Here is a 15,349-nt window from a genome sequence, read left to right as displayed (position 1 = left end):
GAAGGTGGAAGGCAGGTTGTTCAGGTAGGACTGGTGGCCTGGCTCGACGAGGCGCCCCCTGGTGGATTTAAACGAAAAAGCAGGAACCAGGTGCTTTCACTTCAGCCAAAGAAAAGAGAAGCCATCGAAGTTGGAATGGAGTCTGGATTGATCTGCTTTGGTTAGTAAGAAACCTGTCACTTACCTGTAAATATTAATAGTTTCATTCTATCTGACAAATCGTCATGTTGCCTCGCTGGTCAGCCGCACTTGATTTGAATGGATTGCTGTACAGTGGGATTCAACTATTCTGGATTCTGACGCTCTATTGTGGATTTTTTAGTGCTTTATTTCACTGAAAATTGTGATTCTCCCATTAAAAGTATGTTTGTACCAATCTTGTTTCACAAAATATTTCTCTCTTTCATTAATTATTTTTAATTTTATTTCTATCTTAAGCTTTCCATTATTTTTATTGTCTATTTAATTTGCTGCCAAGTAAAAGACTTGGTTGTTGTTCAATAAGTGCTATAAACACTATGAATATTTTCTGCATCTCCACTCTTACATTTATAACCCTTTATTTAACCTTTTAATTATGACTATAATATATGCTTTTCATGGGAAGCCACTTTACTTTTTAGGTCTACAAACACCCCAAAAATAATGAATAAATAAATAAAACAGAAATCATCATAAGTGCAACAAACCCATGCTCTGACTCCATGGAACATCTTTGAATTCACTGGAATATGAACAAAGGCCGATCATGTTACCATGAAATAACACAGGATTTTATTTCCACGTCACTTCCCCCCCCCCGATTTATTATTGTAAAGCAAAATCTGGATGTGTATCACATGTAATAAATATGTTCTTTGTCCTGTAAGAGTTCACATATTTAGCCTCATTTAATCAGACATCTTTCATTTCTCAAGGGCAATCCGACAGCAACGAGACAACCCAAGCTTTTTTTTAGCTCCTTCAAAGTGTTGCTGGGAGGCACAAAATCTTTACTATGTTACAGCAGTGAACTAGCATGTCTCTTACTAGTTTGTAAATCTGTAACGAAGGGGAAAATCCTGTTAATAAACTGAGTTTAAATCTACAGTCATTTTTAAACAGACATTTTAAGATTCATGGCATTTGAAGCAAATGCAAACACTGAAGGCTTTTAAGACAAATGTGTACATTTTCATTCACTGCCTCATTAGTTGTACACCTTATCCTACACACAGGGTCACATGGTGGCTGGCACCAATTCCAGCTGATAGTGTGACAAGGGGCAGAGTTTTTGAACCTGGGCAGGTCAAACACAGGGCTACATAGAAACATACAAGCAGCTCTCTAATTCACAACTTAATTCACCTAAGTCTTTAATTACCTATGGCATGATTTTGAAGTGTTTGATGAAGCTGGTGAGCCTAAAAAGAGCCCACATTGGTGGGAGAACATAAATATGCCACTTAAAAAGAGCTTAAGCAGAAATCAAACCAGGACCCTTCTTGCTGTGAGGAAAAATGTGACATTATATAGATGTAATGATATTACTGACTAATTGAAAAATTAAAACAGATTTAAATTAAATGTTTCTCATTTGAATTGTAACGGTTATATTAAAATTGATCTAGCATAGAATAGAATAAAATACAATTTTCCTTTAATCGTCCCACAGTGAGGACATTTCTAAACCATTTCGGATTATATTTGGGAGTGATTTTTCTGTGCAGTGTATAAAAACACAACTGGTATGGAGATGTAAAGACAGTATTAAGGAGTTTCTGGAAGTTGTCTTTTTTCCCCACTTCAAATCAAACTCATTTGTATACTTGAGACACACACTTGGCCCGCTTGAAAAAAGATGGTGTAAAAATCAATTCAAATTGTTTATTTTACAGCATGAAAACAAAGCACTATACTTTAGAACTTGCTTAATTACACTTGAGAATTTTTCATGAACCTTCTCAATGTCATGGTATGCATTTAATCAAATCCAGATAAGATCCCATGCCACTCAGAACATCCCTGAACAGGAAAAGCAAGTCACTTAAAAGGGGCAAGGGTAAAGTTACTCAGATAATAGAGTTTAACAGAAAGCTTGACAGATTCCAGGCAGAATGTAAAAAGTGATAACATATGATTGATTAGTCCGAACACCATGATTCTGACTCATAGGATGGAACATAAACACTTCATAAACAAGGCCTACATTAGATGAGTCCATGACCCCTTCTTTTCTGCAGCGAAACATTTCCTCTATGACGCAGCCACTTGGGTTAATGGTTCTTCTAGATATTGCACCAGGGCTTCTGCCTACATACAGACACACATTCATATACACACACAACATTAACATGCTGCCACAAGAAGCAAGATTATCAGGTAAATTGAGTAACTTCAAGCTTGCTTTAAATCTGTATCATTAACATGGCTCACTTTCTTACAGATGTTGTCATTGTAAACTAAACCGAAATCCCCCGGATCAGGTCAATATCTTGACAAAAGATCAAAACCAATTAAATCTTCAATAGCAGAACAATTAATAGTCACAATGTCCCTGAATTGGACTGAAAGTTACCTCAGTCATTTTGCTGTTTTTTGTCTAGAAATTTAATTTTAATTTTCAAACCACTAAAAGAAAACTATAACTAAAGCCATTTAACCTACTGCAGTTACAGTAGTGACAGATTTCCTCTATTATTGGTCGTTTCGTATTCACAGGCCTCAAAAACGTTGTCGCTAGAATAACAATGGAACTTTACAAGTAAATTATATATCTAAGTGACTACATTTTCAAAGCTTTATTTTGTTTTTTCTCTTACATTCATGAAAAAGGCAGTGATAGAGTTATTCCTTCAATCCTCTCAGGAGGACATGTCTTTAGTCTGATTTAGTGATTTCTGGTTCTAAATTTAATTTATTTATATTAAAGATGTATGTTCTCACAGTGCAGTGATTTTGTTATCCTTCAGGGAATAATGTCTCTGAACATTATTCTGAACTCCCCATTTTCATGACTGCTCATGGCTTAGCTGATTTGATCACACTGACAACACTTGCAGAAGTTGGTTGAAATAATTGCTATTTTACCACCTATCACTTATACCAAATATCCAGCATTATGGTTCTTCACTTTCATCAAACTAATCTTTGTGCATCTGCTGTGAATCTTTCAGTACCAGCCTAAATACACTGCTCAAAAAATAAAGGGAACACTAAAATAACACATCCTAGATCTGAATGAATGAAATATTTTTATTAGATGTTTTGTTCTTTGATCTAGTTGAATGCGCTGACAACAAAATCACAAAAAAATTATAAATGGAAACAAATTTATTAACCCATGGAGGTCTGGATTTGGAGTCACACCAAAATTAAGGTGGAAAAACACACTACAGGCTGATCCAACTTTAATATAATGTCTAAAACAAGTAAAAATGAATAATTGTTGCTTCCTAAATATTGATTTCACAGAAGTGTGATTGACTTAGAATTACATTGTGTTAGGTGTTCCCCTTATTTTTTTTTGAGCAGTATATTTGTGTGCACTATGTTTGCATTGTCTATCTATATTTATGTTGTATTTTGCTGGAGTTCCCACCTTGGCTTTCAGCATTCCAAAGCCCACTGTCTCCTTGGCGTACATACAGAGTAACAAGTTGGCCACATGTGTGATGGCGACTCTTCCCTCCTGATGGATTGAATCACAGAATTTTCTTTAATTTCTTCATTTTTAATAGGCCAAACTGTTGATCTCACACAAGCCCATTACCATGCAGTCCATGAGGATGAATTTCAGTTTGTCTTCATTGAAAGCTTGATGGCCATTCTTGTCATAGGCTGCCCAGATGTTGCTAGCGATGGCTGCGGTAACCCGTGCATCTGTGTCTCCGTAGCCAGAGTATGCCAGCAGGGATCCTTCATTATTCAGTAAACTGATGGAAGTGGGATTTTTTTTAATTTAAAGTGCCAACAAAACATATCAACCATAAAAAGCCAAATCTCTAAGCAAATAAAGGAATACAATTAAAAATGTGAAAATCCCAAGTCATAAAATTACATTTACCGCTTCAATCTGATAAATTTGCTGTTTTTTCCTCATATGCATGGGAGAGATAGTTCCTACTTTTTCCACCAATAGCGCAGCTGGATGTGTGTGTACACACACCCACCCACCCACCCACCCACACACCCACACACACACGGAAAACGTTCGACCGACATTCTCTAATGCTCACTCATACGAACTATTACAAAATAAGAATAAAAAAAGGAATAAATAAAGGAATTATGTAGAAAAATACGGCTCAAATTTAGTTGTTATTTATAGTAAGTGTTTGAGTAACACTGACTGCTTTTTAAGTATAACTAATTGGTTTATGGGTTTCACCACACCTGACTTAAAGCAGCAGCTTATCAGGCGAACATTTTATTTTCAACGGCACACGTTAGAAAACGTCGGACTTTCTATCCAAAGGAGCATTAATATCAAAAACTTAACATTTCACCAGGAGAGAAATGTTAAGGTATTTAAAAATACCTTAGTTCTGTCATCTACTATGGTAGCTTTAGCCTCAAGCTAAACTCAGGTAAGCTAATGGCACTCACAGGGTACTCTGGACTCCGTTGGTGTTCGCTTGGCTCAGGACCTGCGTCAAAGCTTTCGGTCGTAACATGATGCTCAGCCGCCAACTGACCACAAGGAATGTAAAAAATTATCAACTTACGACGAAATAGTAGCTTTTAACTGTCAAGCATATATTCGGAAGCACACAGGTCATGTGATTTTGTTTTCTATTTTTCCGGGTGCCACCCCAATGCATTACTGGTAATGTAGGCAAGAGATTCTTTTTCCGGGTGCGCTACCGCCTCCTACTGGCCGGAGTGTAAAGTAATTAAACACATCGAGTTGACTGATGACAAATAACGAAAAAGAACATTTAAACAAATAAGCGGTAGTTTTACAAATTCGCCTCTTCAACTACAAGACTAATGACTTATCGATTGCATTCATCCTGTTCTTCATCACAAGTTAGCAGAAGGAGTAATAGATTGCTTAATGCAAGAAATGAACTTAATAATCCATTTGAGAAACGCATCGAATTTGGTCACAATAATTTATGATATGCATATTACCAATATAATTTTTGGCCATAGTTACTGAATTAAAAAGTCACTGAAAATGAGTTAATACGGTCAATATTTCAATTTTTTAAAATTTTTCAGTTTGTAATGTGTGATAAAAAAGTATCAGCCATGATTAAAGGCAAGGTGTACAAAAAAGAAGTGAGACCATTAACGCAATGTATGGTTCAGGGACAGTAATATTGAAGAAAAAACAGGAAGCAGTGGTGGATGAAGCAGAGATGAAGATGTTGAGGTTCTCTTCGGGAGTGACGAAGCAACACCCTGGAAACCTTAAACCCCCTGCAATTTGCCTACCGGCCCAACAGGTCCACCTCAGACACCACAGCCATCACCCTGAACTACTCCCTCTTCCATGTAGAAAACAAAGACTACATCAGGATGCTCTTTGTGGACTACAGCTCCGCATTCAACATGGTCATACCCAACAAACTAACAAATAAAATGTCCACCCTTGGCCTGCACCCCACCCTCTGTGACTGGCTCCCGGACTTCCTGACTGGCCAGCATCATCATGAACCTCAGGGACGTGTCCTCAGACCTATCCTCTACACCTTGTTCACCCACGTCACGACTGTGACGTCTCCCATGAGGACAGCATCATCCTGAAGTTTGCAAATGACAGTGATAGGACACATCACCGGCGGAGACTAAATGGCCTACAGGATGGAGGTGAAGTAGTGTGAGAATAACAACCTCACCCTCCACACGGTCAAGACCAAGGAGATGATAGTGGACATGAGGAAGGAGAGGAGACCTCATCAGCCGCTGCTCCTCCAAGGTCTTGAGGTTAAGGGGTTGAGCAGCTTCAAATACCTGGGTGTCCACGGAGGGACCTCACCTGGTCCCTCAACACCACACAGACAGTCAGTAGGGCTCAACAGCAGCTGTACTTCCTGAGGAGGCTGGGAAGGTTTGGCATGTCACCTAAGATCCTGACCAGCTGCATCACTTTGTGGTATGGCGGCACCACTGCTCTAGACCACAGAAGCCTGCAGCGAGTGGTAAAGACTGCAGGGAGGATCGCCAGAACCCCACCGCAAAGTCCACAGGAGAGCTGCCTCCATTGCCAAGGGCCACACCCACCCCCAACATGGACTGTTCACACTCCTACCCTCTGGCCAGAGGCACAAGAGTGTGTGTGTGTGAGAGAGAGAGCCCACTTAAACTGCACTCATCCTTGCACCTGCACTTTGTGAGTTGGACACCAAGCTGCACCCAAATGCCTTGTTACTCTGCCTGTGTTCTATTGCACTGTTCATATTCATATTTATGATAATGTTTACAATCTTCCTATCACTGCATATCCAATTGCACTGCAGACAGCAAAGTAGGGATTTCACTGCACAGGGAAACACATTTCTACACTTTGCATGTGACAATAAACACTTTGAATCTTGAATCTTGAAGAGAAGACTTATGGATGCTGTGAAGGAGGACATGAAGTTACAGAGAGGATATAGAGAATAGGGTTGGATGGAGAGGGTTGATTCACTCTGTAGCTGAAGGGAAAAGAAGACTGTCCTTTCAGTTTGTTCCTTTTTTCAATTAATATTTTTTTTTCTACATTGTAAATGTTACTTGATTGGTTGCCTTTGTCATGAGACAACACTGTTTGTAGTTCCAAACAGATTTCCAAAAATATAAAATTATGAAATTGCAAAAGCTAGAAATAAAAAAATCTCCGAAAACCTATGAGAAATGACTTATTTTTGTAGTCTAATCCCAAATCCCCTGATATACATACACTTTTTTGCCAAAATATTCATTTGTAACAAAATCCAAGACAGTAAAGGTTTAGATAAGTGTTTATCCTGATTGGGATTGATTGTTCACCAATTGTGAACACCGTTGGCTCCTCTGTATGAAAACTCATGTCCACATGCTGGGGTTTCATAACAAACCTTAAAAACCTGTCCTACCGACTTCTAGGGCCATACTTTTTTTTTGTTCAGCTTAATCTGCCAGTACCTGCATCTACTTGCCCTTAGTACAAGGAAATATCAAATTATTCACAACAAACTAGAGCAGTTGTACAGAGTTCAAAACTAATGAAAAAAATAGGGGTGATCCATGTGATCAAGGCAAGGTCTAGAATCTATATGTTTGCCACATAAAGGCAGAATAACTTTGTAATTTTGTCATTCCATAGCATTAGGTAGATGAACCTAAAGCCTGGTTGTGATTTGGCTGTTTAACAATTTTGTTTCCAGTGACCAGCAACAATGATCTTTATCAAACCCTAATTATCGTCCGTTGTTCAAGTAATCCTGGTCAGCTGGACCTGCCCAGACCCCACCCTGCTATCAGGCCACAGTCACCAATAAATCTTATCAACCGGTACAGTTGAAAATGTGGCATGATTTATGCCATATAAATATTTTAGAGGGGGCCAGCAGGTTATCATGGATCCCAAACATAAGGGCTTTTCAGAACACTCGTAGTGAACATTATCAGTTATTTAAAATGCTTTTAAACGTGTATGAGAAAAACAGTAAGTGGAGTGAATAGATCAGCACAAAGTGAAGAAACAAGGCCAAAAATAAAATCCCTGATTTTCTTGCCCTCTTGGGGCTATATAGCTCCTCACTTTGTTGCTTTTTACTCAGTTAAAATGAGATATAAGGCCATAAAAGCAGGAATGTCGGTTTTTCAATTCCAAGGAGAAGAACAGCTTGTGGTTACGAGTTGGAAAAATGCAGAATAAAAAGCTTGAATCCAAAATACAGTGAATATTTAATGGACTCTTGCTTTACAAACAACCAGCGACAGACCATAGCACAAAACATTAATAGTAGTGTGAGGTTTGGAACAAAGTGCAAAGAACAAATTATGAAAATCAAACTGCCAAACCAGAAAAAAATGGTATAGTTAAAAAAGGTAGAAAAATGTACAATTAAAAACAAGACAAAAGGAAAAGGAAATAAATATGAAACCACAGACTGCTAGGACCATCTTAGAGAAACAAGGTGAAAAGGTTCTGAAGGGCATTAATCACAGACTTAAAATGTTTCAAACTTTGCTTAGTGGGCCTTGCCCCGAGCACTTTAATTAAGAAATCTAATCTAGTAAAGGAAACAACCTTCTCAAACATTGTGAATAAAAAAAAAAAAAGAATTAATACATTCTGAAATGCGTAATATCTTGAGCTGACACAACAAACTCCGCACCTATGATTGCTCTGATAAACCAGTATATGTATAAAAGTAGGAGCTGCTCTGCTGCCATGTCCTTTTTCGCTTTGTCTTTTTCTTCGCCAACAGACCTCTTTGGTAGTGGAAGTGTCCTCGCTGTGAGGTAAGAAAAGAAATACTTGTTCAGTCTTTCTTTTTCCATTGATATGTAACCAGTGCTTGTCTCTTACCTGAATACAATCTTGTGTTATTGATACATATTCTTTTTTTTTTTTAATCTAGGGACCACAATTTGGTGCAGAATGAGGGCTTATGATAAGAGTCTGCTTCTACAGCACGTTTTACTGTCTGTCATGTAAGTACTCATGAAAACGGACTGATTTTCGATTGATTTCTATCAGTTATTGTGGCATGCACAAATAACATGCAGGGCTTAAACAGGCTGATCAAAAACATTGTCCAGAGGGACGCTTGACAAAAAGAAAATTGCAATCGGGAATATTTACTGTTGGTTTTGTTTTATAGTCTTTTTTTCATTTCGCATGATCAATCACATGGATTTCAATCTGCTTCCTCCTAAACTCTGCATAACTCACGTGAAAAATTAGCTTGGATTGAAAAAGGAGGCTTTAGTTTGGGATTATAGTTAAAATTGTCCTTCAAATCTCATAGTTCTGAATGTTCAGTTTTTTTTTGCTCAATATTTAAAAAGAATGATGTATGCAAAATGTCTCAGCTGAACAGGCAGTGACTTGTCACTCATGTTGTTTGCCTTCAACCTGCACACATACACTGACAGAGCATCATTACATTTTTTTTTTCCTTTTTGTTCTGAATCACCAGCCTTTTGTCTGAAGGAAAAGACATCTTCTTCAGTGACAATGGGAACCTGATACTCCCAGGCTACTACAATCCTGCCTGGATGGCAGGCATCGAAGATTTCCGCATTCTCTCCCTCATAACCTTCCCAGGCACCCATGACAGCATGGCCTTGTACGGAGGCCCGGAAGCTGAATGCCAGGTGCTGTCTCTGAGAGATCAGCTGATGGCAGGCATTCGTTTCCTTGACCTGAGAGTGTTTGCCCTGGGCGACAAACTGTATGTCATGCATGGCGTGATGTACCAGCACAGCACCCTCAAGGAGGTTCTGAACACCGTCAGGGCCTTCCTGTCCGAGTTCAAGACGGAGGCAGTTCTCATCAGGGTGCAGGTCCACTCTTTCCCAACAAAAAATGCTGAAGACATGGTGTGGAATCTGGTTAGCAATGATCGTGATGTCTGGGTGAGCAGTGGCATGCCAAATATGGGTCAGGTCCGGGGTAAAATTGTCTTTTTGCAAAAAAACACTTTGACACTTGGAATTCCACTCATAGAAACAGGTGCTAAAGGTAGCAATAAGGTGACTGATGTTAAAAAGAAAGATCAGGAAATCATCACCCAGCTCCAGCAGGCCGCTCAAGTATGTGGCGGGGATAATGCTGTCCTTACTTATACTAGCGGCACTGGTTTTGGTACGTTTTTTGGGATGTTTCTGACTCCAAAACGAGTGGCTGAGAAGGTTAACCCATGGCTCAATGAGTACCTGAGGCAGTTTTACCCCAATCAACCCAGACCTTGTTTCGGCATCATCGCTACGGACTTCCCAGGCATTGACCTAATCCAAACCATTGTTAACTTAAACAGGTGGTAGAGGTCAGGGCAGTTTTAATGTCTGACAATTTTTGGACATTTAAACCCCATTTTACAAAAAACACAAATATTAGCATGAAAAAGAAAAATGAAGCAAAAAACAGTGATCTGACATCCTGGTTAGTGTGTGTGTATGTCATTGTAGAGTATTTGTGTAGATTTTTTAAAAGTAGATTGATTCTAACCAATCTATTCAAATTCTAACCAATAAGAGACTCTGAATAGCATCTAGCATACAGAAATCAGCATATAATGTTAAAAGTTATTTAGTTGCACTCATTCTTAAATACGCAGCTACTATACCATGGTTGTAAAAGGAAATGTGGTTGCAGAAAGAGCAGGTAGTAGGCTAAAGAAGCGGGGCTATAAAAACTTCTAAGCATTGAGTAAAACACTGACTGATGTCTTAGCATCAAAACCAACAAGATTACTCTCCTGATTTGGTGCATTTGATTTGATAACATTTTGAAAGTCTCGTAAAGCATCAAGATCAGATTATGAATTGGCATTTTCAGTTGCCATGGACTAAACTGGATGTTAGTGGCAAAGTCCAGGGGCCAGGAGACCCCTGGATAGATATTCAACTTTTGTCTGTGCCATACTCAACTGTACAGCTACTCACAAAAAATGACAACCCTGCCTCTGAAGCTGTATCCACTTCTATTATATATCCATGAATCACCAAGTTATCTGCTGGAAATTATCACCCCTCTCACACTCTAAACAATAAAAAAAGCCGTCTGGAACTGAATGCTTGGTTCCAACTCAGACTCACTCCGTTGCTTTGTTGGTTTGAACACACCATCTCCCCAAATCCATGTGACAGGAAGATGATTCTTCAAAAACTTCACAAACATACTGGAACTCACAGTGGTCTTTATTAAATGTTTCTTTAATGGTCTTTATTTAAATTTTACGACAAATTTCAAGGAAACTTTTCCAAAGCCCCCTTTAGCAATAATATACATTGGCATTTACAGTAGACCGCTGGCGTTGAAGATGCTAATTTAGCTGTTTATCTTGTACAAATTATGAGATAGATTCAAACACAAACACACTGCAGTGCTGGGAATTGATTGTCATTTGGGTAGTGTACTTTTTAAAATCTGATTCACATGCTGTTTGTCATCTTCTCACAACTTATTATCAAACTCCAATCATATATGTGCAAATGCAGTATTCTTCCAGTAACATTTACTTGCACACACTGCTAAAAAATTAATTAAAAAGATGCTCACACTGTCTTTGAGGTATGTCTCCACGTGTTCAAATTGTAATGATTATGTAAAAATAAACATATGAATCAACTTCATTCTTCAGTTAAAGAAAAGTTTTTTTTTTCTCAACGAGCTGCATATCTCATTGTCTTTTTCTATAACTAAACAACACCTAAATGAACTAAAATACAGTAAGGTACTGTTTTAAATCTTGTGGGAACAAGTTAATAGCCTTATGTTAGTTATCGTCTGTACATGATCATATCTTCTGGGAACAAAGACAAAAACACATAAAAAAAAAAAACTAAAACAAAAATTCTAAAAGTAGTGGGGTGACATTGAGCAAACACTCCATTAAAAGTTACAAGCACATTTAACGACTGAAGTATCAAAGTGTTGCCAGACACAGTAAGTGTACCTTTTGCATCATAGTTGGTTAAATACTGCTTTAAGTATATTTATGAAAATCTTTTTTTCAATTATAATGTTTTATTATAGTTACTTGTGGAAATTGGTTTCAAGTCAATTGCATTGAAAGTTAAGATTTTAACAAATGTACTAATCATATGACACTATCACTTTAAACAGCTTAATATGAATACATGTTATTTTTTTCCTGTTATTGAATCAGTCACAAAAACAGTTTCATTTGATGTTGTTTCTCAGCAGTGAAAAGAGTGACTTCACATTACATTTAAATTAAATGTAATGTGGCGGCTCTTTGATCCTTCTGATGAACATATAAACAAAAAGTATTGAAATAATTTTGCCGCTCTTTATGCACGCGCCAGTGAAACGATGACAGCACACACAGAGAGGATAGCCTTTTTACTTAACTTTTAATTTAAGTTTGACTTTTTTAGAAAAGTAAGAAAGACTCAGATAGACATTGAGTATTTTGCTTAAAAGTAACCGTTAGAGTTTTCTCTCTATATTCATAGCTATGTTATTTCGACTACTCACATGAAGACAGCCAGACGTGTGAGCACAAATGGCCTTCGTCCCCCCATGATCGTAAATTGAAATAAGCATAAAGGTGTTGCAGCTCAGTGGTAGAGCGCATGCATGAGGTCCTGGGATCAAACCCCGGCACCTCCACTGTAAGTCGCTTTGGATGAAAGCGTCTGCCAAATGACTGCAAAACAAATGGGAACCTACCCCCCTGAATGTAAACAGGAATTACCCTCTCCCTGTATATGATCTCGTCAACAACACCGATACACTTTCACACAATAAAAGGCCGAGCAAGGAGGAACTCGGTGGGATTCTCTGGATCTTGCCTCCAAAGAGCGCGCTGAGTGTCCCCCTCTGCAGAGCTCAAAAGAATAGCCACTTGTCTGTGTTATTTCTTGTGATAACCTCGGTCATCCTCTTTACAGGCTTCAACTTAGACTCACCCGAATAAGAATTACTCTCCAACAGTAACCTTCAACTTGACGTCATCTTTCGCTGTTCAAAATGTTTTGTTGTATACAGAAATGTAATTTCCTTTTCTCTGCAGTTGTTCATTGATACAAAAAAAAAAAAAAGCAACACATATTTTGTTTATACATGGCATAAAGGCAGAAAAAAAAAACGTTATATATCATGTTAATTCATTTTAAATTTTAAAAAGGTTGTGCGGCTCCCGGTGTTTTCTTTACTGTGGGGAAACGGGTTCAAATAGCTCTTTGAGTGGTAAAGGTTGCCGATCCCTGATTTGACCCATCATGGATGCACCATGAGCACAGCTGGAATAGGCTACAGCTCAACTGTGACTTTGACTACAGGATTAGCAGTATCCACATGAATTAAGCAATGTGTTTATATACATAATCTTCTTCTTTTCTTTTCAGCTTTTCCCTTCAGGGGTCGCCACAGCGAATCAACTTTCTCCATCTAACCCTATTCTCTGTATCCTCTCTCACACCAACTACCTTCATATTCATAAATATGTACATAATCGGATATATGAATATGATTTTACAATTTTGTATTATAAAACTTTACAATCCTTTCATGCCTGACACTTACTCTTTTCTGCACTTTACATGCAGCTCAGGTAGCGCTGCGCTCATATGCACATGTAATTACTGCCCATTCAAACTGCACTCAACCTTGCACCTGCACTTTGTGAGTTGCACACAAATTGCACTCAAATGTCTTATTGCACTGCCACACTGTTCATAATTATAATATTTATAAGAATGTTTACTATCATTATGCTGGAATTGAAGCTGCCAGGAAGACAAAAAAGAAGATTTATGGACTTAGTGAGAGAGGATATTTTAACAACCTTGTGGTACTGTTAGTGGAGTTCTGTGTTTTTCCAACTGGTTTGGAAGGTGTTTCTGTGGTTGCGAGGGAGCGAGGTGGGGAGTGTGTGTGTGCGCGGAGATGAAACATGAGTGAAGCCGCTGTTGTTTAATTGTGAATATAAAGATAAAGTTTGTCAATTGGCAAATCCTCATCATTGAGCATGTCCATGTGGACATTACATTGGTGTCAGAAGTAAAACAAAATTAGAAGTTTAGCCGACCGAAATTCGCTGGCGCGGTGAGCCGGAGGTATGGCGGCGCGGCGAGAAAGGACTGACACTCGTCTGTCAGTCAACGAGGAGGCGACGGACGATATTTGTGGGGGCATGTCGGGGCGCAAGGCGGAATCTGGCCGTCACTGAGGAAGTGTCGTCATGCTTGCCAATGCTGAGCCCTTCCGAAAGGGATAACTATGGGGCCGTAGTTGGTGCTCCACAGCGGCGGTTTTGGACAGCGCCACCAACCTGATGTTCTACGCTCGGAGCTATCGAATAGGCAGACAGGCCGGGGTACTGCTCCGTGTGTTGGCTTATGGCATTTGTTAGGATTTTGTGTCATAATTGTAATGCACTATGTTTCCATGCATTCATTGTATTTACTGTTTATTTTGATTGTAGTCCTTGTGTGACGTGAGGACACTCGCGTCAAGAGAGGGACTTGCAAAATCCCCAATCTCAAATCGTAGCATCTCCAACCTCACACCATTATTTCACTATCAATTGCAAAGAGTGTTAAAATGTAACTGCGAGACCCCATCACGTGATGTCAAGGAATGCACTACCCCGTGCTTTTCCAATGACACCCCCCCGCGGGTGATCAACCGGAGCCAGGGGGTCGGAGGAAGTTTATCAGGACTTCTTCCGAACCGCGACTTCATTTAATGCACGGTTTTACACAGTCCCGGTGCTCACAGTCCAACAGAATGTTGGGGAAGTTCATCAGGATTTCCTCCGACCAGCGGCTTGGATCGAAGCGCAGTTTTACGAGGCCCCGCACCCCAGGTGCCCAGACTCCAAGAGAGCGTAAACCCGGGGGGGTCGGGGGAAGTCATTATCAGGACTTCCTCCGACCTTTTGACCGAGAGGTATAAAATGAGCCTGATCCTTTGGTTCGGGGCCAGAACTTCTTCATCTACACATTCGATTGGACGGGTCTCAGCGGGTGTCTATAGAAGTCGAACGATCCTCATGGGGTGGCATTCATTCTGGCCCGGGATATCTCGTAAGTGAATTTTCCTAACTTTGAATAAACCATTCTTGCTTGATTAGTTCCTGGCCGTTGTGACATTTTTCCGTGAATGCTAATCTGAACACGCCGGGACAACAAAGTCCGGTCTCGTGGCAGGAGCCACAAAAAACGAAACATTGAACCCCTGGCTAGGAGAGCAAATGCCCACATGGCTGTTGAGGTAAAGGGTGAGCTAGCCCGAAACCGGTTCCTCCAGGACTTAACTCCCACGGAGCTGCAGATACAGACAGTGCAACTCTACAGGAGGCACTGGAAATGTCTTGGAGAGGGAGGCCTATGTCGGGGCTGGGCCTATTGTGAGAGCTTCAGAACAAGTGTACCCGGTCCAGGAGAAGCAAGCATGGGGGGATGAGATGGTAAATAAAGATAAAATGTGTTAACCGACAAATCGTCATTGTTGAGCACGTCCGTGCGGATATTACAATATGAACTTAGTTGGTGTGAAAAAGAAGGAGACGGACAGTAGGGTTAGATGGAAAAGGTTGATTCGCTGCACACCAGAAGTGAAAGGCCCAAAGGAAAAAGAAGAAGGTGACCATTATTCCTAATTAATTTATATTCAAATGCACTGCGAGCAGCAAAGTCAGTGAAACGTGTTTCTACACGCTACATATCGTCACCCTCTTAAAATAATCGCCTA

General features: G+C 39.5%; 2 protein-coding genes across 2 annotated transcripts; one reads left to right on the top strand and one right to left on the bottom strand.

The window, feature by feature from the left end:
• Positions 1-1,841: 1,841 nt before the first annotated feature.
• On the bottom strand, positions 1,842-4,791 carry lamtor2 (late endosomal/lysosomal adaptor, MAPK and MTOR activator 2). The gene is made up of 4 exons (XM_086153550.1): positions 4,588-4,791; positions 3,752-3,914; positions 3,581-3,670; positions 1,842-2,292 (listed from the first exon to the last, which is right to left on the bottom strand). Exons 1-4 carry the CDS (start codon positions 4,653-4,655, stop codon positions 2,236-2,238), a joined length of 378 nt encoding a protein of 125 aa, XP_086009676.1. The 5' UTR covers positions 4,656-4,791; the 3' UTR covers positions 1,842-2,235.
• Positions 4,792-8,369: 3,578 nt separating this feature from the next.
• LOC147230271 (uncharacterized) lies at positions 8,370-10,717 on the top strand. The gene is made up of 3 exons (XM_086154353.1): positions 8,370-8,421; positions 8,541-8,613; positions 9,102-10,717. The coding sequence occupies exons 2-3, from the start codon at positions 8,561-8,563 to the stop codon at positions 9,946-9,948; spliced, it is 900 nt and encodes a 299-aa protein (XP_086010479.1). The 5' UTR covers positions 8,370-8,421; positions 8,541-8,560; the 3' UTR covers positions 9,949-10,717.
• Positions 10,718-15,349: the final 4,632 nt, after the last annotated feature.

This window comes from Fistularia commersonii, chromosome 10, assembly GCF_037954325.1.
Source record: "Fistularia commersonii isolate RoL2024-O1a breed Wild chromosome 10, RoL_Fcom_v1.0, whole genome shotgun sequence".
Lineage (NCBI taxonomy): Eukaryota > Metazoa > Chordata > Actinopteri > Syngnathiformes > Fistulariidae > Fistularia > Fistularia commersonii.
The sequence above is the reverse complement of the archived record's forward strand: the minus strand, read 5'-3'. Positions and strand labels throughout refer to the sequence as shown.

Excerpts from the sequence above, each read along its gene's own strand:
- lamtor2 (XM_086153550.1), bottom strand. The coding sequence starts at position 4,655 with ATGTTACGACCGAAAGCTTTGACGCAGGTCCTGAGCCAAGCGAACACC. Across the intron at positions 3,915-4,587 it reads AACGGAGTCCAGAGTACCCT|TTTACTGAATAATGAAGGAT; the intron begins GTGAGTGCCATT and ends CACTTCCATCAG. Across the intron at positions 3,671-3,751 it reads TCATCCTCATGGACTGCATG|GAGGGAAGAGTCGCCATCAC; the intron begins GTAATGGGCTTG and ends TCAATCCATCAG.
- LOC147230271 (XM_086154353.1), top strand. The coding sequence starts at position 8,561 with ATGAGGGCTTATGATAAGAGTCTGCTTCTACAGCACGTTTTACTGTCT. Across the intron at positions 8,614-9,101 it reads CACGTTTTACTGTCTGTCAT|CCTTTTGTCTGAAGGAAAAG; the intron begins GTAAGTACTCAT and ends CTGAATCACCAG.